The sequence below is a fragment of the Palaemon carinicauda genome, chromosome 24, assembly GCF_036898095.1.
Source record: "Palaemon carinicauda isolate YSFRI2023 chromosome 24, ASM3689809v2, whole genome shotgun sequence".
Taxonomy (NCBI): domain Eukaryota; kingdom Metazoa; phylum Arthropoda; class Malacostraca; order Decapoda; family Palaemonidae; genus Palaemon; species Palaemon carinicauda.
Window position 1 is genome coordinate 3,187,590 of NC_090748.1, and position 23,987 is coordinate 3,211,576.

Sequence of the window (23,987 nt, forward strand, 5' to 3'; positions counted from 1 at the left end):
GTGCTTATAGTGCCCAATGCTATAGTAACTATTGTAATATGTTGCTTACATTAATTTGTGTGGCAAAGAAAAAATATTTTGATAGTACTTTTGATCAACTCCGAAATGATGCTAAAAAATCCTGGGATCTCATAAACTCGTCCCTTAGGCCTGGAAAGAAAAAGCGCACGTTGCTAAGAAAACTCATTGGTCGTAACGGCGAAACTATTACTGACAGCCAACAGATTGCAAATGCTTTTAATCTTCATTTCTCTACAATCGGCATTACTCTCCGAGATGCCCTGCCTCAAAATAATCAGTTAGATTTTCATTCATATTTGCCTCCTTCAAATCAGCACTCTATTTGACCCCATCTTCTCCGCTTGAAGTAATCAACATTATAAAAAAACTAAAGAACAAAAAAGCAAATATCCATTCTCCCCCTACTAAACTATATAAGAATAATGCTAGTTTACTTGCCTTTCCTATATCCTTATTGTTCAACCGTTGTATTGCCTCTGGCATTTATCCTGACATTTTTAAAATAGCGTGCGTTACTGTGCTACATAAGTCTGGTGATAAATCGGATGTCAATAACTATAGACCAATAAGTTGCCTTCCCTTATTGAATAAAATTTTTGAAAAATTATTGTACAATCGACTCTACTCTTTCTTTATTAGATGTAATATCTTTTCTACCTGTCAGTATGGCTTTCTGCGTGGCGTTAGTACAACTGATGCTGTAAATGACCTTCTTGAAAATATCTACAATGCGATGAATAAAAATGAATACCTTGGTGCGGTCTTTTTAGATTTGAGTAAAGCCTTTGACACAGTGTCTCATGATGTGCTGCTTAAAAAGCTCGAACATTATGGAATACGTGGAAATGCGTTACTCTTACTAAAATCCTACTTAATGAGTCGAAAACAATTTGTGACCCTCGATGGCCATCTCTCAGAGGTTATGGATGTCAAAATAGGTGTTCCCCAGGGATCAGTCATAGGCCCGTTATTTTTCCTCGCCTATATCAATGATCTACCTCGATCAGTAGGTAGGTTAAGCTCCATACTCTGCCGATGACACTACGCTTCATTTTAGACATAAAAATATCTACTCCCTCTGTGATACACTAACTGCTGATTTAACTCATGTAAAAAACTGGCTACTAGCAAATAAGTTAACCTTAAATGAAAGAAAGACATACTTCATAATCTTTTCTCTACGTAGAGTTCCGAATAACATAAGGGTTGCTATAGGAAATCACACTCTGGATCAGAAGTCCAGTGGTAAATTTTTAGGGATAATTCTTGATAATAAACTAACTTTCTGTGAGCATGTAAATATGACGGTTAATAAAATTGCCAAAGTTATGGGTATCATATATAGATTAAAAGAGTATTTCCCCTTATATATTATAAAACAATTGTATCACTCGTTAGTATCTCCTCACCTAAATTACTGCAATACGGCGTGGGGGAGTAGTAGTAGATATGTCTTGCAACCATTAATTGTAATTCAAAAAAGACTGGTAAGAATCATAAGCTCCAGTGATTACTTAGCTCATACATCGCCACTCTTCCGGTCTCTCTCGATATTAAAGCTGGAAGACACTTATAAGCTCTCCTTAATGAATATGATGTTCCAAACACTTATTTTGAACAAATTTCCAGATTTAAGACGAAAAATAATTCAGGAACAATCAGTTCATCCATATGGAACAAGAAATTCAAACTTAACTCTTCCTTTCATACATATTAATAGATGCGAGCAATCGTATCTATACCAATGTATTAAACTTTGGAATACTCTGCCCGCTTATCTAAAGGCACTGCTTAGCGTTAGGTCTTTTAAGAAATCATATACAAATCTCTTGTTATCTGGGTATTAAGCTTTATTAATAAATATTTATACTTGCCTACCTAACCACAACGCAAGTATGTTTCATTGTTTAGAATATTTTTTATTTTGTAAAACTAATTCTTTTACTGAGATTTTTGCTTAATATCTACAATTTTTCAATGTATATACCATTAGCTTTCATATACCATCCTTCTTTATCATATAAATATGCATTTTCATTTGTTTTTAGGCTAAGAATCTCATTTATATGTATCTATTTGTATACATATGATTATGTATATGTATGCGTACATTTTGTATATCTATATCCATATTTACTTTATTTTTTATTTTTACTTAATTGATGATATTATTTTAGTTGTATTATTGCCCGAAGAGCTCTGCTCAACATGGGCTTGGACTGAGTCTTTTTTCTTTTTGTAAATCTTTGTATGTAAATATTTTTTGTCCAATAAACATTATTATTATTATTATTATTATTATAGGTTTCCCCTTCGGGGGAACGAGTCTCTTGTTCTCGAGAGAAGACCGCCTCTGGGCATCGGCAGTCCCCCCTTACGCTTATGTTTCTCCTCCAGGGGCGGAGCGAGAGCCTTATCTTAAGCGACGTTTTCCTTCGGGAGAACAAACCTCCCCTACGGAGGAGTTACAGTATCTTTAGAGCTGGATCAGTCTCCCCCTCAGGCGGAGTCTGTTGAATGTTCCTTTCCAGAGGTAAGGGTGGAAGGGTTTGTAACTCCTCTCCATCCCAGACGTTCTCCTCCCTGAGCTTTGAGGAGACGTCTTTTTGAACCTGCTAGTTCTCCTCACGTTGACCCTTCGGGGTCTCGTGACGCTCACCCATTGGGCTGGTGTGATCGTGAGCCTTCGGGCTCTCATCATGTTGATCCTGCGGGTTCTCATGGCAGTAGGAGTCTTTTGGGGCTCTGTCGCGCTGATCCTTCGGGCTCACGGGACTCGAAACCTTTGGGTTTCAGCTACGCTGAACCTTCGGGCTCTCGTAATGATGGTAGCGTTGAGCCTTCTGGCTCTCGTAATGACGGTAGCGTTGAGCCTTCTGGCTCTCGTAATGACGGTAGCGTTGAGCCTTCTGGCTCTCGTAATGACGGTAGCGTTGAGCCTTCTGGCTCTCGTAATGACGGTAGCGTTGAGCCTTCTGGCTCTCGTAATGACGGTAGCGTTGAGCCTTCTGGCTCTCGTAATGACGGTAGCGTTGAGCCTTCTGGCTCTCGTAATGACGGTAGCGTTGAGCCTTCTGGCTCTCGTAATGACGGTAGCGTTGAGCCTTCTGGCTCTCGTAATGACGGTAGCGTTGAGCCTTCTGGCTCTCGAGACGGTAACGTTGAGCTGGACTTTGTGCCAACAGTCACGCTGCCCCTTCAGAGTCCCGTGACAGTGGAACTTCGATTCCTAGTTACGCTGACCCTTTGGGCTCTCGTAACTTTAATCACTCTGACACTTTGATGTTTCGTGACATGGAAACTTCGGTTTCTCGTAACACAGTTTTCGAAATCTTGTCGCGCGAACACTTTGCGCGCACAAGAGTTTTACTCTTATGACAGAATTTTCGAACTCTCGTTGCGCGAAGTGTGCGCGTGAGCAAGAGTTTTACTCTAATGACAGAGAGTTTTCGAACTCTCGTCGCGCGAGAGTTTTACTCTTATGACAGAGAGTTTTCGAATTCTTGTCGCACGAAGTTTTCGCATGCGCAAGAGTTTTACTCTTATGAGAGAGAGTTTTCAAACTCTCATCACGCAAAGTGTTCACGCGCGCGAAAGAGTTTTACTCCTATGACAGAGAGTTTTTGAACTCTCATCGCGCGAAGTGTTCGCACGCGCGCGTGTTTACTCTTATGACAGTGAGTCTTCTGACTCTCGTCACGCAAGTGTTCGCGCGCGCAAAAACCCTGAGGGATGCCTGCTGCCTAGGGGTTTCTGTCTCCCTATAGGTAACTATGACACAGTTCCTTTGGGTTCTGGTTTGGGGTTCACGCAACATGATTCCTGAAAATTCTATCAGGAATCGGCAACAGAGTTCCTGCAGGTTCTCGTCATAACATCCAGTAGGGTCGTAGAAAGGAATTCACGAATAGATTCTGAACCCTTAGTTTCTCATCGCGCTGAATCTCTCGGTTCCCACGATCCAGAGTTTTTTTGTTTTTTTTTTCAGAAAACTCTATGGTCGACCTCCTCCCCCTTCCTACGGGATGGGTCTTCCAAAAGCGTGACTTAATACTTCACTCTACACTCCCAGCAGATGACTATGTCAGCTAGGCTGGTTTCGCCAGCACCGATCCTTTCGTTTTCGAACGAACCACTGTCATCTTCCCTCCACCCTTCCACTTCGAGTGGTTGGGTTAGCAGATGGAAATTAGCGGGGAATGGAAAATTCTTTACATTCCAGTTTATTTCCCCTGGCAGGCCTTGCTTGAATCAGATGGTAGTTTTCTCGCTAGCGAGAAAGCGTTCGATGGCGACTTCTTCGGGTAAGCGGTCGATGGCAATTATGTCTGGTCTTCTTGAAGCATACCCCCACATATGAGACTTCACACTTTTCGAGAGATTCGTTCCTGAGAAGTTTTACAGAACTTCAACGGGTGTTGTTAAAACTTCATAAAGGCCCTAAGCCTTCCCAAAGCACCCTGGCTTTCAAGAAACTACTCTGTGGTGCAGATACTGTTAGTGGGCATGTGGAAGCATCAATCGACCTTCACAGCCCACTACTTGCAAAGACTTGACCCACAAGAACATGGAGACCTGTGGTGGTCGGACAACAAATGGTCTAAACACCTCAGGCTCCTGGATGAACAAGTAGCAGAGGGTTGAGGGCTGAGGTTACCTGGATTAGTTTGGGGGTGAATGAGGAAGAATAACTGGCTCCTTTCTTCCTTTCACCTTCTCCCCTTTGGGGAAAACAGCTCTGCAAGCCTCAGCATAGCTGACCTCACCTCGCTGCAGGTAAGACTCATTTCCCTTGTGCCTCCTAAGTATAGAATTGGGTAAGTCTTAATAGCAATAGGTTTTGTACTTGAGTTCCTATGTTAAAGACATGCCACACTGTTAGTTCCACTCGCACACAAGCTTCTACAGGCCGCTATCAGTGCATTACCTCATATTGGCACTTGATTTTAGCGAGGGTAGGGTCCCGTCTACTATCGATCACAGATCGAAATAGAGAGGACCCGGGGTCATGACCAAGGCCAGTTGGTGAGGACTTCCTACCTCCTAAGAGTAAGTAACCCCTATAAATAGTGGAGGGTTTGTATTTACGCCGGAACAAATAACAAATTTGTAAGTAATTTGTGTTTTTCCTAGTATACAAACCTGGAGGTATTTATACAAATTGGCCCGCCACCCTTTCCCCCGAGAAGTCCTGCCATAAAGCAAAGTGGTTACTCAGCGGAGAGGTGTGAGTGAGCGGGGTAGCCAGTCTACCCCCCCACCCGCTAACTAGTAAATGGGGTAGTTATCCCTCACTAGAATTATCATGGCTCGTCTTTCAGCTACGCCGAAAGTATACTTAAAAATTTGTTATATTACCGAGAAGACTACTTGTAGCATACAGTTTACTAGTACTGTACTGTATAGAAAGGGAATTGATCCTGGAATGATTAACCCATGGATGCACGATTGATCCCCTAAAATAATTTTGCTTCTAAAAATTGCCAGATTCATAATACTTATTTGAGCTCTGTGTAACCAACATAATTTCCTTTTATATAAAAAAGTTGGGACTTGATAAGCTAGTCCTTTATTCCTGGTTCGTGAAAGCCCTGTTAAATTCGAGGCAAACTGAACCATTGCTCGCAATTCCCATGGGTTTTCAACTCAATCCAGAGATATAGTTTTACTGAGGAAAGGTTGACGTGTAACTAGCAACTTGATACGAAAATCATTAGTTAATTGTTTATTATGGAGTTTTACTAGTGATCAGGAATAAGACTTTCAGATGAGTATAAAGTATTATATTAAATACAGTACTATGTTCCATTTTTTTTTTGTCAGGTACCTTCTATTCTACTGTCTTGGGTTAGAGTTCTCTTGCTTGAGGGTACACTCAAGTAGACTATTCTATCTAATTTCTCTTCCTCTTATTTTGTTAAAGTTTTTATAGTTTATAAAGGAAATATTTATTTTAATGTTGTTACTGTTCTTAAAATATTGTTTGTTCCAACACAGAGACTTACCTCGAAACACTTTCTTAGGAGTTACTGGAACCTCCTCTCAAACAACCAGAGTTTTGTGTAGTTTACCCTACTCCCATTTTCTATAGTGGTAGGCCTACAGGGGGAAAACGTGACCCGAGGGCAATGCCCAGGGTAGGCCACATGTTAGCCAGGTCGTTGTCTTCAGTAAGTTTTCTGGTCGCATCGTGTTATCACACGCCGCTCCTCAATTCTCAGTGCGACCCCCTTTGTGTTCATCACCACGTGGTTACCACATGGACTTTACTATCTTTACGAGTGATTAGTGCTATTGCTGTGTGCTTTTACTTTCGTTCTTCTGTGCTTTTATTGGCGTTTTAGTGCTTTCTTTCCTTTGTGCTTGTGTCTAGCGAGCTTTGTGTTGTGCTATGGAGCATGCTCGCCGTTGTCCTGGGCCTAGAGCCGGGAAATCGTGTGGGGCTTTCTTGTCGAAGCCCGATGTGGATCCCCATTCTTTGTGTACAGTACTTCGTGTAGTGGTAAATCGTGTTCGCCTTCGGACACGTGTCCGGAATGTGATGGCTGGAGCGAGGTCCAATGGGTGAAATTTGGAACAAAGAAGAAGAAGGCTACGAAGCGATCTCCAAGGAAAACAAGTTTGTCTTCCCCTGCGACGTCTGCGGGCGAGGGATCATGTAAGGTTCCTTCTTCTTCCCCTACTCAGAGTAGGGGACGAGGTACGTCGGTGAAAGGGAAAAAGTTGGTGCCTCTTTCCCAGGGGATTGATGTTGCGGGTGATTCTTCTATATTCATGGCGGATCAGGCGCCTGTAAGTGTGTTTAGTGGGGGTCCGAGGGACGTTGCTCTCGCACGTGGGGAGCGCGTCTCGGTGGGGGACCCCATGTGAAATAATAATGTGCCTTTTTCGTCGCCAGATTCCTGGGTGGATGTCTCGGGCGCTTCGGCTGCGGAAGGTGCTGTCGGTAGAGAGGATTCCCCGCAAGAAGATCCGCTGGCATGGGGTGTACCAAGGACTCTGCTGAGGTCTCCGTTGGATATGGAGGAGGGCCTGAGCGAGTCCTTCCCCTTCATGGCTCATTCGTCATCGTTGGTGCCGCCTACGTCAGCAGTTCCGGAGAGTTTTCTGCAGCCTTCTACGTCCGGAGTACGACGTAGTCCCAAGAAGCCTCTGTCCGGTACGCAGTCGGGGTACACAGGCAAGTCAGACTCGTCGGTGCAAGATTCGTCGGGCTCATCGAGTGAGGAACGTCGGAGGAGACGTAGGAGGAAGAGAGATCGATCTGTGAGGAGGAACTCCCCTTCGCGGTCTCCCACAGGATCCAAAGACAGGAGAGGAAGCTCTCGTTCACCTCCAAGTAAGAGCAGGAGACCTAGTTCTCCGCAAGGAACAAGGGTCTTCCTTCCAGACAACAAGCTGAGGGACCTGACAAAGACCTCAAGCTTGATAGCCAAGCGAGCAGGAGACAGTCCTAGAAGGGTCTCCAATAGCCTCGCTATGGCGTCAGCCGATGAGTGGAGGGCCTCGTCTAGTAGGCATAAGTCCCGTCCTAGAGCCACTCAATCTGCCCAGTGGAGGGAGGCGTCTCCTAGGATGGGGAGCCTCGACAGGTCTCCCCATCGAGATGATAGACGAGGACGAGCTCCTCCGTCGAACTATTTCACGGAGGAGCCCGTCCCTTCATCGAGGGACTCGAGGAAGAAGGAGCCTGCCGGCGAAGAGGATAGGAAGAACCGAGGGTCCCGTCCAAGCGGAGGTGCCCGTGATCACGCCTCTCCCCAGCGTAGGACGGAGGAAGTGGACGACGAGACTACGTTGCCGACTGAGGACTCCGCATATAGGAGGGTGATCTCCTTGATCAGAGGCTACAACAATTTGGTGGAGCCCGTCCCACAAGAGGAGGAAGTGTGGACCTCCGGGTTAAACAAGTTCTTAGCAGCACCCGCTCAGAAGAAATCCTCGTTAGCCCTTCCGGAGGCCAGAGACGGGGGGTAGGCAGAATCCACATTGACAAGGTTATAGCCCGCAATAGGGGGACTAGTTAAAGCTATAGTGCGGCTAAACTCTTGCAGGGACTTAAGTCCCAAAGCAAATATTATACGTTGGAAGGAAGACCGCACGGGGCAAGCAAGATGGAGGAGGCCCTGGACATTCTATGCCAAGGCTACTCCGACGAAAGGGCGTCATCGGCTCCCACCTTCTTCTCCCAGTCCGAGTCCGTGATGATGGAGGAGATGTCAAAGGACCTGGTCAACATCGCCTCGTGGTTGGATTGGTGGGGCACCACCTTAGTGGGCACTCAGATTCCAACAGACTCGATGGAGCCGGCCAAACGTGAGGCTCTGAACGAGTTGTTGGGATCAGGTAGCCGTGCCCTGAAGTTTCTGACGTTCCAGTCCTTGGCTCTCTCCGCGAACTGGGTACTGAGGAGAAGAGACGCTTTAGTTAAGAACCTGCCAGTGAAAATCCCCGACAGGGAAGTTGGAGCCCTGCGGAACATCTCCGTATGGGAAGAACACCTTATCCCAACTAAAAAGGCAGAAGAGCTGGCAGAAAAGATGGTTAAAAAGAGGGAATTCGCCGTACATAAGCCACAGTTGGCGAGACGACCTGTATTCAGGAGACCTGTGGCAGAAGCGCCCTCGACTTCGCGATCTGCCGTAGAAGATAAGGCGAGAGGCCCCCTCCCCTGCCCAAGCCTCAGGTAGGGGGATGCCTCAGACTCTCTTGGCAAGCATGGAAGCTCCACGGAGCAGATCCGTGGACAGTAACGGTAGTGAAGAAAGGCTACAGGATTCCATTTCTGGAAGACCCGCCTCCGCTGATTCCAGCAAGTCAGGCGGACTGGTTGGTTCCCATGGACCCGGCGAAAAGGACAGCACTGGACGAAGAGGTTTCCACAATGTTGCAGAAAGGAGCCTTGGAGACAGTGAATTTTCCGGGTCCAGGGTTCTACAGTTGCCTGTTCTTGGTAGAGAAAGCGACAGGAGGGTGGAGACCAGTAATAGACCTGTCAGCCCTCAACAAGTATATTCGGAAGACCACCTTCAAAATGGACACCCCAAGAACAGTCATGGCCTCCTTGAGGGAGGGAGACTTGATGATATCCATAGACCTCAAGGACGCCTATTTCCAGATTCCTATTCACCCAGCAAGCAGGAAGTTTCTCCAGGTGAAGTGGGGTGCCCAGGTTTTGCAATTCAAGGCCCTGTGCTTCGGACTTTCCACGGCGCCCCAGGTATTCACGAGGGTGTTTACGACAGTCTCCGTATGGGCCCACGACTGGTTACTCCTTTCGTCCTCAAAGGAAGTCTTGAAGCAACAGGGCGAAGACCTTCTGCAATTATGCAAAAATCTGGGCATCACAGTCAACCTGGAGAAATCTCAGTTGATCCCGACCAACAGGATGACTTACTTGGGAATAGTGCTGGATTCATTACAGGTCAAGGCTTTTCCATCTATAGACAGGCTGAACAACCTGGACCAAGTTCTCCATCCCTTCCTTCTAGGACATCCCAGAAGGGCGAAGGATTGGCAGAGGTTGGTAGGACATCTGGTGTCCCTAGAGAAGCTAGTTCCACACTGGAGGCAGAACCTAAGGTTAGTTCAATGGAATCTAAAAGACAATTGGAACCAGAGAAGTTCCTCAGACAAAGTTGTTCCAGTTCTTCAGGAAACCAGGCAAGCTCTAGAGTGGTGGCAGGATCAGACACACACTCTAAAAGGGATGCCATTGTCCGCTGAACCTCCGGAAATCCTTCTGTTTACGGACGCATCGAAGGAGGGATGGGGTGCACATCTTCGGGAAAAGACAGCGAAGGGAAGATGGACAGAAAAGGAAAAGTCCCTACACATCAATGTCCTGGAGATGAGGGCGGTCCAAGAAGCCTGCAAACACTTCACGAAGGATCTGAAAGGGAACTCAGTGGCTCTGATGTCGGACAATGCAACCGTGGTGGCATATGTAAAGAAGGAGGGAGGACTGAAGTCGAAGGAGTTGTGCGGTCTTGCCCTACAGGTCCTGAAGTGGGCAGAAAAGGAGGAAGTCAACCTGACGACAAGATTCATTCCGGGGAAGAAGAACGTCCTGGCAGACGGCCTCAGCAGAGTGGGACGAGTAGTGGCGACAGAGTGGTCCCTGCATCCACAAGTGGCAAGCTACGTCATTCAGATGTGGGGATCCCCGGTAATGGATCTGTTTGCAACAAGGTTGAATGCGCAACTCCCTGTATTCTGTTCTCCTGTCCCAGACCCGAAAGCAGCAATGGAGGACACCTTTCAACACAGGTGGGACGGTCTGGACGTCTATGCCTTCCCACCCTTCTCCCTAATAAGACAAGTCCTCAACAGGGTGAGGACGGCAATCAACCTAAAGATGACTGGTAGTGCCTTGGTGGCCGGAGAGAGGGTGGTTCGCAGACCTAAAAAGCCTCGCCATTCTCCCTCCGTGGCCTCTCCCCGACAAGCCACACCTCCTGAGGCAGCCAGACTTTCAGAGGTTTCACGAAAACCCGCAATCCCTTCGTCTTCACGCCTGGAGGTTATCCAGTGCCTCCTGAAAGGACAAGGGTACTCGTCTAAGACAGCTAAGAGGATGTCCCTTTACTTAAGAAAATCTTCCACGGCTGTCTACCAATCCAAATGGACGATGTTTGTTAAGTGGTGCAAGGCCAAGAGGATAGAACCCTTAGAAGCATCAGTTCCCATGATAGAAGATTTCCTGGTCCATCTCAGGGATAAGATGGCCATGTCAGTCCCAGCGGTTAAAGGAGTTCGAGCTGCCCTTGGTCAAGTATTCCTCTTGAAGGGAATAGATTTAGGATCTTCCAGACATATTTCCATGCTCATGAAGGCCTTCGAACAAGCATGTCCTCCTTCTTCCCCTAGAATCCCGAGTTGGGACCTGGCTAGGGTGCTAGATACGCTCCATAAACCACCCTTTGAACCCTTAAAAGACATCGTGGACAAGAATCTCACGTTCAAAGCAGTCTTCCTGTTAGCGTTGGACTCGGCTAAGAGGGTGGCCGAGCTACATGGGTTGTCGTATGAAGTAGAGCACTCTAGAGGGTGGAAGGAGATCACCTTTAGGTTTGTCCCCTACTTCGTCGCCAAGACCCAGAATCCTTCTGTTGGGGGTCCTAGGTTTGAAAGTTTTACGGTCCCAGCAATTCCTAACTCGGGTAATCAGGAGGACTTGAAATTGTGCCCTGTCAGGGTGATTAGGAAGTATCTTAAAAGAACGGCGAGGCTCCGTCCGACTATTAAGAACCTCCGTATCCTGGGGTAAAACTAAAAAGAACATATCCAAGAATACTGTTTCTTTTTGGCTCAGACAAGTAATTATTCAAGCTTATTCAGGCGAGGGGCTTACAGTACCAGGAAAGGCCAGGGCTCATGATGTTAGAGGCCTAAGCACCTCTCTAGCGTTTGAAAAGAACATGTCGGTAGCTCAGGTTCTTCGAGCAGGAACTTGGTCTAATCAGTCGACATTCACCGCTCACTATATCAAGGATTGTACGAGGAAGTCTCTGGATGGGTTTTCGATCGGGCCAGTCATCTCAGCGCTTCATCCGGTTTGACGGCTTAAGCCCCAGGTTCAATCGCGAATCACAAATGCTCTAGACACAAGTATGATTATCTTTGGTTTTCTCCTTCTTTCCCTTTTCTCGTACTATCAGTCGTCCTCGGATCTTTTACACAATAGACAAGTCTCAAGAGTCGCCAATATTCATTGAAGGGTAAGTGTTATTTACTCACTTAATAAGTCCTTTGTGTAGTTTATCCTACTTACCATCGGGGTCTATGTATGGGAGGCACTCCCACCTCCTAAAGTGTAAGTCTCCTAAGAAAGTGTTTCAAGGTAAGTCTCTGTGTCGGAACAAATCACAAATTTTTAGTAATTTGTATTTTTCCTAACATACTTACCGAGAAACACTTTCGGGTCATGGCCCCCCCAACCGTCCCCCAATTGCCTCACTATTCTTGAGTATTGTCCCTTACTTAAAACTTACTGAAGAAGACGACCTGGCTAACATGTGGCCTACCCTGGGCATTGCCCTCGGGTCACGTTTTCCCCCGGTAGGCCTACCACTATAGAAAATGGGAGTAGGGTAAACTACACAAAACTCTGGTTGTTTGAGAGGAGGTTCCAGTAACTCCTAAGAAAGTGTTTCTCGGTAAGTATGTTAGGAAAAATACAAATTACTAAAAATTTGTGATATTTTTCCTTGTTTCTTTTCCTCACTGGGCCATTTTCCCTGTTGGGGGCCCTAGGGTTACAGCATCCTGCTTTTCCAACTAGGGTTGTAGCTTAGCAAGTAATAATAAAAATAATATTGGTTGTCTTTTTGGCGAGGTGATATTACAATGTACACGAGTACAGCCGTCCTTCTTTTCACTTTTTTTATCTTTATGCATTTCTTTTTCAGGAGTGCAGAGGTTCGTTTCCTATTGTAAAATGCACATACTGTCGAAGTGAATTTCAACAAGAAAGGTAGGCAATACTAACTTGGTAGTAGAGAATTAAGGAAACATTTTAGATAACTTAAACTCTCTTGCTGTTATTTTATATAGTTTATATGATAAATATTCCAAATAGGAAATGTAGCACTTACAAAATGTATTTTACTGTTTACTTTTTCTAAAGGCATCTTGTAGAAGAATGCTTGTGGGAAACTTGGTATTCATTGGTTATTGCTTCATATAAATGAGCTGAAATTTTGATTGCCGAGCAATAATTCTTTCTAACATGATTGACTGGTAAAGAATGTGTTAGTGTTAGGCATTAATTTACTGAAAGGTGCTATAAAAGAAGTAGATCAGATAACCATTAAGTATTGGAGAGGTATGTCTGTTAGCTACTTAGCACTAATTCATTGCTCTCATACTAATTCAAGTATTTCAGTTTTGTCAATGCACTGGCAAGAGTAAAATAAATTTATCTGGTGGAATGACTGAGCACAGTAGTTTATTTTTATTTACATATTTTGAGGTAACCCTTATGGTATGTAATCTGTATTTATATGTAGTGAATACTGTATGTTCTACTTTCATAATTAAGTATGTTAATCTGCTGGCCAAGGTAATTATAATAGTGGTATTAGATAAAATAGACTATTCAGTTATTTCAATTACGCTCACCTGCTGTTCATCTGACTTCCTCCTCGAATCTCGCTTGTATCGACATCCATCATTAAGAATTTAAAGTTACCCTTTTCCTTCACTTATAGTTACATCATCTTAGTGCAGCATACTATTTCCTAGTGCAAATATGACATTATATGGCAACTACACCTAGTGTTAGCTCGCTGTCGGTATTCTCGTTTGATCATGAAGTTTCTGCATCATGTCATTCACTTCAATTGTTTTCCAGATTGAGTATTTGCCTAGCTTATTCTATTGTATGTTAGTTTTAGCTTAATTAGGGATGTCTTCTGTTATTTTAAAAATAACTTTTTGTATATTAGATATTCAGATAGGTCATTGTTACTGGATAAAGATTCTCATTCATATGTTGAGAGCAGCAATGTAACAAAATATAGATGTTCAGAATGTGCCATGTCAGGCTAGTTTCTAAGCGGATTTTTGAAAAGGAATCTAAGCGTAATATAAAAGAAAATTCTGAATCGGAGGAGTATCCAGAGAACGCTAGGCTAGTGGGTTTATGTGAATTTTGCTTCGTCCATTCAATCTGACAAAGGCTAATGCTTCTTCTGACAGTTGGAGTTCCTCCCCGAACTTGTCCAGATTCGAAGCCAAGGCTAGATTCTCAATTTTTGTTCCTAGCGGTTATGGTGTACCATCTGATAAGGGTTCTGATGGTACACAACGCATTATAAAGTTGACTGTTTCCACACAAGTCTCAATCTTTCTGGTCCGTATCCTTCTATTGTGAAACCGGTGCTTTTCTGCAATCCAGGACTTTCTAGGCCTGGGTCAGAGGGCTAGTGAGCCAATTTGTATAAATAGCTCCAGTTTTGTATAATTTGGAAAAATAAAAATTGCTTCCAAATTTGTCATTTGTTCCGTCACTCTAAACAAACCTTTCACTTTTTATAGGAGATGACTTGCCTCTCAGGAGGGAGGAAGTCCATTGCCTCTCAGGAGGGAGGAAGTCCATTGCCTCTCAGGAGGGAGGAAGTCCATTGCCTCTCAGGAGGGAGGAAGTCCATTGCCTCTCAGGAGGGAGGAAGTCCATTGCCTCTCAGGAGGGAGGAAGTCCATTGCCTCTCAGGAGGGAGGAAGTCCATTGCCTCTCAGGAGGGAGGAAGTCCATTGCCTCTCAGGAGGGAGGAAGTCCATTGCCTCTCAGGAGGGAGGAAGTCCATTGCCTCTCAGGAGGGAGGAAGTCCATTGCCTCTCAGGAGGGAGGAAGTCCATTGCCTCTCAGGAGGGAAGAAGTCCATTGCCTCTCAGGAGGGAGGAAGTCCATGCCAACTGGCTCTTGGCATTTAACCTGGGGTTCTCTCTCCTAAGATATAGATCGTAGGCTGTAGGAGCCTTGCATCTTGCTAAAATTTTTGTGCTCTGCACAATTAGTGGCCTGCGCAAACTATGTGTTTGTGACGCTAGTAATGTACCTGATCCAGTAATAGGATCTCTAGTCATAGGAATCTGAGTATACTAAGACTTTACCCAGTAACCCCCTCGCTAGAAGTATTAGGGATGCAGCAAATATTTCTATACTTATGTTACACAAGGGAAATGGATCTTCCCTGTAGAGAGGCGAGGTCAGCTGTGCTGAGTATCATGGTGCTGATTCCCCAAAGAGAGGGGGGGGGGGAAGGTGAAGGAAAGAAAGAAGCCAGTCATTCTAACTCATTCACCCCAGACTAACCTGGGTAACCTCAGCCCTCAACCCTCTACTAATTGTCCATGAAGGAGCTTGAGGTGTTGTAGACCACTTGTTGTGCATCAACCACATAGGCAGTGAAGGTCGTCTGACGCTTCCACACGCCCACTTGCAGTACCTGCGCCACAGAGTACAGTCATACCTCTCTTCACGAAAGACTCTGCTTACACAATTTTCAAACTGCGAAACGAGATGCGAGTATTTTTATTACTCGCTTTACGAAAAATGTTTCGCTTCAAGAAAAGAGATTTGCCAGCCAGGCCGAGAATAAAATAGTCTCTATCACAGGGTTGAAGAAAATGGGTTCAGACAATAGAAAATGTAGCTATAGCCTATAAAAGGGGTAACTATAATAGTACAGTACACATGGAACTGTATATTTAGTACTGTATATGTACAGTATTGTACTGTTTGTATTGTATTATTTTCCATTTATTATTACATTATATTGTAATAACTACTTAATTTACAGGTATATTGAATAGTTCAAATGTATTTGGCTGAACAGTATTTCATTATGGTTATACTGTAGCTTTATTATTAGATTTAATGTGGTGTTTTGTAATGTTTGGAATGAATTAATTTCGTGTAGCATTACTGTAGTTCTTTATGAATGCCAGGGACGTTGCAATGCCCCTGACGTCATGAGTACTGTGTCGTTGTAGTGAAGGGTCAAGATTAAGTACAAGGTCAGTGACCTTGTGAATCTATGATGAAATGGTGTTCTTTGTGACCCCTCTCTTGACCTTCCTCGTGCTGACAAAGAGGGCCGACACATGAGGGCGATCTGCTGCTGTTCTTTTTAAGTAACACCTCAGACTTACTGGGTAAAGTAGGAGTTGGTCTGGATCTTCGGTTACAGAACGAAGACTCTCGATCCTAAAGGGTCCGAATCTAGGATCCGCAGTAAACTCAGGGATGAAGCTGAGAATTACCTCTCCCCATCCCCCTGAATGGGAGATGTCGTATGATAGACCATGCAGTTTTCCAGCTCTCTTGGCCAAAGCTAGACCGAGTAGGAACACTGTCTTCAGTAAGGTGGAGATCTGTTGCCTTACATAATGGTTCATAGGGAGAACCCTTCAGAGACTGAAGGACCTGAACCATGTTCCAAGGAGAAGGTCTACCTTCTGATTGGGGACAAGTAATCTCATAATTTTGTATAAGGAGAGAAAGTTCCAACAAGTAGGAAATATCTTCTCCCTTCAATTTAAAGGCCAGTCACCATCTGAGGTCCATCAATATCTCTGACCCTAGACGAACTAGGGTGTCCGGGGGGATTGGAGGCCTGATTCCACTGGGACTTTAGGCACCACTGGACGGATCTTATCCTGAGGTGACCATTGGGTACTAGACGGGCCAGAGATGATAGGTGGCCTAGGAGACTCACCCAGCTCTGGGCTGGAAGCTCTTCTTACCAAAGGAAGGGCCCTGCTACCTTCCTCAGCCTCTGAATTCTTTCGTCTGATGGAAATACTTTGTGCCGTTTGGTGTCTATTACCGTGCCCAGATATACCAGCTTTTGAGAGGGAAACAGTTGTGACTGGTTAAGGTTTACCATGATCCCCAGATCTTGGCAAAGTCTCAGAAGTCTGTCTCAGTGTTGAAGAAGGATCGCCACCGAGTCTGCTAGAATCAGCCAGTCGTCAAGACATCTTAGGAGATGTATGCCGATTCTGTGAACCCAAGAAGACACTGGGGCGAACACTTGTAAAGAGCTGAGGTGCCATGGAAAGACCAAAACACAGCTTCTTGAAGTGGTATTGTTTCTGGTTGAACATGATTCTTAGATACTTCTTTGAAGACAGATGGACTGAGATCTGGAAGTTTGCATCTTTGAGAGCCAGTGTGCACATGAAGTCTTGCGGTCTTATTGCTTGTCTGACCGTATTGGCTGTCTCCATCTTGAACAAGCTTTGACTGACAAACCTGTTCAAGGCTGAGAGATCGAAGATTGGTCTCTAGCCTCCAGATGCCGCCTTCACAAGAAAGAGTCAACTGAAGAAGCCTGGAGACCCGTTGAGGACCTCTTAGAGAGCATCCCTCTCCAATATGGTCTGGACTTCGGGCCAAAGGGCCAGCTCCTTCGTGGATCCCTTCGCGTAGGAGTTTATTGGGACTGGATCCCAAGTGAGTGGAGGGAGAGATTGAATGAACAGGATGCAATACCCAGAACGAATCACCTCGACCATCCAGGGTTGGGCCCTAAGTTGCCGCTACCTTAGCAGCAGCAGCTTTGCAGGCATCCCTCCACAGATAAACATGAGAGGATTGCCCGTCCTAGCGGGATCGGCCTCTGCAGGATCCTGTTACCTTTCCCTCCACAGGAGGACTTTGAAGCTAGTTTGCCTCAAAAGGACTTTTTAGACATGTTTGGGCCCATAGCCCTATATGTCGGCGGTTTGGAAGGGTTATTTCTCCTGTGGCGGAGGTTAATAGGGCCTGATGTTAGGACCCTTTGGAGGAGGGAGTCCTGGTTGGACTTCCTTCACCTCTTCGCCACCCACTCGACATCTTCCGGGTCGAAGAGAGAACTCCCTCTCGAAAGAGGAGTTTCTCAGCCTAGAAACCTTGACCTGTGGGAGCTGCCGATGAAACCTCTCGATGATCAATTCCCGTCTCTTAAGGATGGATGGTATTCGCCCACAGGTTAACAACCTGGTAGGAGAGGAACTCGATCGTCCTAGCGGTGGACAAGAGCAAGGTCTTCATCGACATCCTTTTGGAATCACGACACCAGCCCTGAGTTCTGATCAAGTGGCCCACAGATCCCAACCAGAGGTCCAGCCACAAAGTAGCATGCATGGCATACTTTTCAACCTTCTCCTGGTTAATGATCTCTAAGGCCGAGTACGAGACTGAGAGTCCCTACAATCTCTTGAAGGGAATGCCCCTCGTGAGAGCGTCTATGGAGTGATTAAGAGGTAAGGCCAGAAGAGGTTCATTCAAGATCTCATAATGCCTCCTCTGCTGCATGAAGGATGACAAGAGGAGCTTAAAGGAAGCCTGTTTGGAGGGAGGTTGAGGAGCCTGTGGCCTGCGACTCTGACTTCTATCTGGCACTCTTCAACCCCTTTGACCAGGGCAAAGCTGCACTGGCCCTCGAGGGTTATATGAGTGCCCTAGATCTGGCCCAAGACCATGTCTTTCCCATCCTGCAGGGCTGCCTATTGGTTTCGCAGGCCATTGATGGACCAACTGCAGGATAACACCTGCTAGAAGGCATGTTCAGACTCCTTCTGCTCTACCTCCATGAGGTTAAGGCTAGCGGATCTGGGCAAAAGGTTGTCCTCAGAACAAGTTGCTCATCCACCTTTGAGCTCTCGTCCATAGGAGCCGGGTTGGGTCGAAGGCGTCAAGGTAGGATGCTGACAGGGCGACTCTTGCTGATGTGGTAGGAGAGTCTTGCTGAGGCACGGAAGCTCTCGCCAAAGACTTAGGGAAAGGGGTATTGTCTTGGATGAGAAGACATTTCAATATCAGGTTTTTCTCCAACAAATACTTCTTGACTGCCGGACCAAAGCACAGAATCACCCATTCTGTGAAAAAATGTCTCGTAACCCAAGCCTTTGTTTTAACGCTCCACATGACAAAGTTTTTCTTTCAAGATCTTGTGGCTCTTGGAAGCACGCGAGTTTTCGCTGGCATTGGCTCACAAGGATAGTCAGTTGATCCTTCATGGGTTTCTGGGCCAGCATTTTCTTCTCCTTTGCCGTTATGAATGTCCTCTTGGGCATCTTCCAAAAAAGGCCAGTTTCATCACAGTTGAAGACTTGTTGTCCTATGTTACCTTCTTCAGCAACAAGTGAGGCAAAGCATTCTACGTATTCCTCCACTGCTTTTACATTGGAACTCCCAGCTTCCCCATGCCTCACAACCGAGTGGATCCCAGATGGCTTTTTAAAATTATCGAACCAGCCACAACTGGCTTTGAAGATTTCCACTGGCGTCGATGTCTTTCCACTCTCAGCTGCTTCCCTTTGTTTCAAGTCTTCGTAGATTGCACTTGCCTTCTCACAGATCGGCTTGGTCATGCTATCTCCTGCTTACTGTTTTTTTTTAATCCAGACCAACAGAAGCCTTTCCATCTCGTCATTCACATTAGTCTGTAGCTTTGACAGGATGGTTAGGCCTTTGGAAGGCTTCATGCTCTTGGTAGCATCCTTCTGTTGGAGGATGGTACATATTGTTGATGTACTCCTCTAATAATGGCGGGCTAGCTCAGTCACACGTACACCAGTCATGTTTTTCGATAATTTCACGCTTCACCTCTATTGTCATCATGTTCTTTTTCTTATCACTACTAATGTTTCCACTCGCTTACTTTGGACCCATGTCTTAAGTTAATTGTCCACAAATTAACGTTAAAACCATGTAAATAATGCAAACAATACGGGCGATGCTCTGAGATGTGTTCAGTCGTCGGAGATCACATGAAATGAACGAGCGATGTGGGCCTCGAGAGCAGCTCCCGCGCTCTCAGCCACCTAGCGTCAGCATCTGTAAGCATGCTCTTATCTCGAGCTTTTGCTCGTATCTCATGCAAAAATTTATGCGTTGGCTTGCTCGTATGTTGGGAAGGTTGTATGTCAAGGTATTACCGTATTCAGTTGAACTTTGGGCAAAATGTCGTCACAATCCCTGTAATTTTCGAGGAGTTTCTCAAGTGGGAACGAGATTTTCTTGCTGCATCTTTTCCACTGCCATGGGTCAAATTGGATGAAGGCAGGGGCTGGGAATCTTTTTGCAGTGGTCATGTTTTGCACTCCGACAAGGTAGAAAGGATAGGTTGATAATGGATATGCTCACTGAGATATATATATATATATATATATATATATATATATATATATATATATATATTTATATATATATATATATATATATATATATATATATATATATATATATATATGTATATATATGTATATATATATATATATATATATATATATATATATATATATATATATATTTCATTAGCTTTGATTAATTTTTTGTTTATGGACAATCTTTATAATTTTTGCATTCACAGTTTTGTTTGGTATATTCTTCAGTTTTTTTCTACAAACAGTTCAGGAATTGCTTCCCATTTTTGAGGACTTGAATGCTTTAACCAGTTTTTCTATAAGGAAGTTCATTTATATTGTCTATATTAACAGCATCATCATTATAGTTTTTAAGCACATTATTATTATTTTTATTATTATTATTATTATTATTATTTATTATTTTTATTATCATTATTATTATATTAATATTTTAATACTAGCTAAGCTACAACTCAAGTTTGAAAAGCAAAATGTTTACTTCTTGGTCAATTACCTCTTCCAAGGTTAAGGTGCTTAGAGGGGTGAATGGATAATTTTGAAATGGAAAAGTATGTTGCTGAATAGAAATAAAATGGTACAAATACAGCATTAGTACACAGGTAAATGTAAAATAATTACAGTATAGTTGTACCGAGTTAAAAAGTTTTCAACTGAGCAATATTATTATTAGTTCAGTGCAGTAGTGAAAATGTAGATGGAAAGTTTTCATAGAGATTCACCATTTTTAAATCTACAGGAAGACTGCACAGGCATTTTTTCCCCCCAAGGTCTTTCATTCTTTAATGGGAAAGACATTTGGAAGGAATATTTGGGGATCACAATATTAAAGGTGTAAAGGTTTAAAAGTCGCTCATGAATGGCAGAGGCAAGGGACAGTAACATTGCCCTAGCAAGCAGGACAATGCCCTGAGACTGACCTTATATGATCAGCGCCCGAGCCTCCTCTCCACCCAAGCTAGGACCAGGGAGAGCCAGGCAGTGGCTACTGATGACTCAGCAGATAGACCTGTAGGCTCCCCCAAACCCCCGCAACCTTAGCTCACAAGGATGGTGAGGTTGCTGACACTAATGGCACTAACGAGTCTGAGCGGGACTCGAACCCCCGACTGGCAAACACCAGGCAGAGATGTTACCAATGAGGCCACAACAATTCAGTAGTCATAAGCTTAATATGGCAGAAACTTTGTTGTCATATCTTTGAACAAATATCCTGTAGTTAAATTGTCCTTAGTGTTGTTTTAACATTTTTCAATTATCAGAGTAATTAAATCAAAATTTATGAGGTGGTCAAAGTTTTGACATAATTTAATTGGAGCTTTTCCAGGATACTTCATGTATTTTGTTAGTTTTTAAAAATTTTTTTAAGGTTATCTATCTGTGTACTTGACAATATTATCAATTTTGTATATAGCAACCTTCATTACAGTATTAGTCGTATAAATTGCTTGTGATTATTGATAACTTTGATAGGCTCTTTTCCCTTTCAGTAAAAGCAGTACGGTCACAATTTGCAAAAAATGCGAGTCCATGGTGAAACAATATGGCAAGCCTTCAGCTTGCGAGTATTGCAACGTCATTGCTGCTTTCATCGGTAGTAAGTGTCAACGGTGTACAAATTCTGAACGGAAATATGGCCCACCCCTCACCTGTGATCAGTGTAAACAGAAATGTGCATTTGACAGAAAGGATGTTGATAAGAAGAAGGTTGGTGTGAGAAAGCATTATTTGTTAAAAGTAATGGTGTTTGCTGGCATAGTCGATTAAAAATATTTTTCACGCAGATGAGGGTAAAGCTGAAATAATGTTTTCGCTGAAGTACCCAGTGATTGTAAGCAAAAATGTAGCACTTACTATATCTTCATTAGTCTGAAAATTATATCTCTTTAGTTTAGATTTTATGGAATAGACCTAATATTTGACAGTAAGGAACATGAAGTAGGCAATACCATGGCTTAAAAGTAATTGGTTGATAGGTATTACATGTTACATAACTTTTAATGTATTATGCTAGATTTTATATGTGCATGTTATTATTTCCATAATTCTTATTAGGTTGCATGTAAAGTTGTATTAATTTCTAGATGTAAATATCCATGATATATTTAAAATAATAGCAGCAACAGCATTTTTATTTTCAGTTTTTATACCAAAAAATTATTCTTATGGAATGTTGATACTGTACATAGTTATTTTGAAAGTTTGAAAAAAGACCTCGTCATCATCAATCAATCAATCGTACAGTAATGTAATTCATAATCCTTGCCATTTCCTGGCGGTTTGGTGTATAGGTATTGTTATTGTTAACCCTTTTACCCCCAAAGGACATACTGGTACGTTTCACAAAACTCATCCATTTACCCCCATGGACATACCGGTACGTCTTGCAAAAAATTGCTATTAAAAATTTTTTTTTTTTGCATATTTTTGATAATTTTTTGAGAAACTTCAGGCATTTTCCAAGAGAATGAGACCAACCTGACCTCTCTATGATGAAAATTAAGGCTGTTAGAGCAATTTAGAAAAAAAATATCTGCAAAATGTGCTTGAAAAAAAATAACCCCTGGGGGTTAAGGGTTGGAAATTTCCAAATAGCCTGGGGGTAAAAGGGTTAAATTATGTGAAATTTACTTGCGTCAGTTTATCGTAGATCAGGGATAAAGATTAATTGGAATTGTTTGGAAAAGTAAGAACATCCATTGAAGCACTGTAAAGTGCTATACTGTACGTAGTTTGTGTAAAAACATCCGGTTGAGATCTCTCGGTATGTTCTTTAACCTTGGATCAATTGTTTAGGCAAACTGAAGGAGGCATGAAATCTCCAATTGCCGCCTTGTAGAAAAGCAGCTTAAAACAAAGAATCGGACCTTGCTTAGAATTCTTAGGCGAGATGCTTTTGTAAGACTTTGTGTGGTTTTTACCATATTCCTTTTGGGTGCCTAGCTACAGAAATATCCCTCTCAGAATTAGTCTTGATTTTGTGAAGATCAGGAAACCCAGTTCGTGAAGAACCTGCAAAACATTTGTGTATTTGAGGCGCAGTTCTTTTGTCTTCGCCCAAACCAGCCAATCTGAATAAGCTATGATCTGAACTCCCTGCAACTGCAGGAGTTTGATCACTACTATTACTAAGTTTTTAAACACTCCAGGGGTGATGTTGAGGCCAATTGGAGATTGGGGTAAAAAGAATTTTAACTATAATGTTTAACAAAAGTATTTTTAAAAAGGACTTAAATAACTTTGTAATTCCCAATTTTTCATACGGGTGGTCAAACGTTATGAGATGATTTTTTGCAGAATTCTGAGGAAGAGAATGGAAATAATTTCTATGGTAGCAATGAAAAAAGCCAAAGCTTCTTATATAGAATACATACACTGTGTTCGAGGTGGACGGGCAAACCTCGACACCATGTACCACCAAGGTAGTACGCCTTACCTTACAGGTGGATATGGAAGGCAAGCCTATGCCGCAACTAAGTAAGTCGGAACTAACTTCCCTGTTGTTCCTGGGAGGCCAAGAATGCTGGATCGGTGCACCAGCTACTTTCATGGCAGGGTCATTGAACTAGGACTGTGCCACCACACAATTTAGTGAATGCCTCCCTGGACTTCCAGACTCTGATTAAGATAGAATACAGTGCAAGAACCAGACTGGGTAGATCTATCAACTTAGCCACGATGATGGAGATGACTTTGTTAGTCTACGAGAGGAGCCACTTTTTTAAGATCCTGACAAGCCTCACGTACTACAGTGTGATACATATGACTTTGCAGTGGTCTGTTGCACTTGCCGGAAGCTCGTCTTACTTGAGGACTCCATTAGGCATGTGCCTAACAGGTTACTTAAGGCCTCGATCTGGGATCACGAGGGAGGAGATGACCAAGGAAGTTTCAGTCCTTTCAAAGGCCACAGGCTCAGGATGTGCTACAGGCAATGCCAGTATCCCAGGTGAGCCAGCCTTCCACCACAAGAACCCAGCCACAAAATCAATATGTGTGGGTAAGCCAACCGCCTCAACAAGCGATAGCCACTACTCCGTTTATTGCGTCTCGGGCGTATCATCCTTCCTTCAAAACACAGGGAGTGTTTCACGGATATAATACGCATGCGAGAGGTAGTAGAATTAGGGGAGCCTTCCTGCATAGAGGCGGCGGAAGAGCTTCCGGGAGAGGTAGAGGATTTCCAGGGAGCCGTGGAAAAAGCCTTCTGCAAACCAGTGAGACTCCCCAGGTAGGAGGAAGGCTGTACCTCTTTCGGAGCCGTTGGGCGTTCAGCAATTGGCATACAACGTCATAATGAAAGT

At 43.8% G+C, this 23,987-nt stretch overlaps 1 protein-coding gene across 5 annotated transcripts in view; it reads left to right on the forward strand.

The window, feature by feature from the left end:
* Positions 1-23,987, forward strand: part of LOC137618043 (protein FAM76A-like) — a 118,735-nt gene that overhangs the window by 28,124 nt on the left and 66,624 nt on the right. For all 5 annotated transcript variants that reach the window (XM_068347966.1, XM_068347967.1, XM_068347965.1 and 2 more), the window contains 2 exons: positions 12,432-12,496; positions 21,174-21,390. In XM_068347966.1, coding sequence (XP_068204067.1) covers positions 12,432-12,496; positions 21,174-21,390 — 282 coding nt within the window. The remainder of the gene's footprint in view (positions 1-12,431; positions 12,497-21,173; positions 21,391-23,987) is intronic.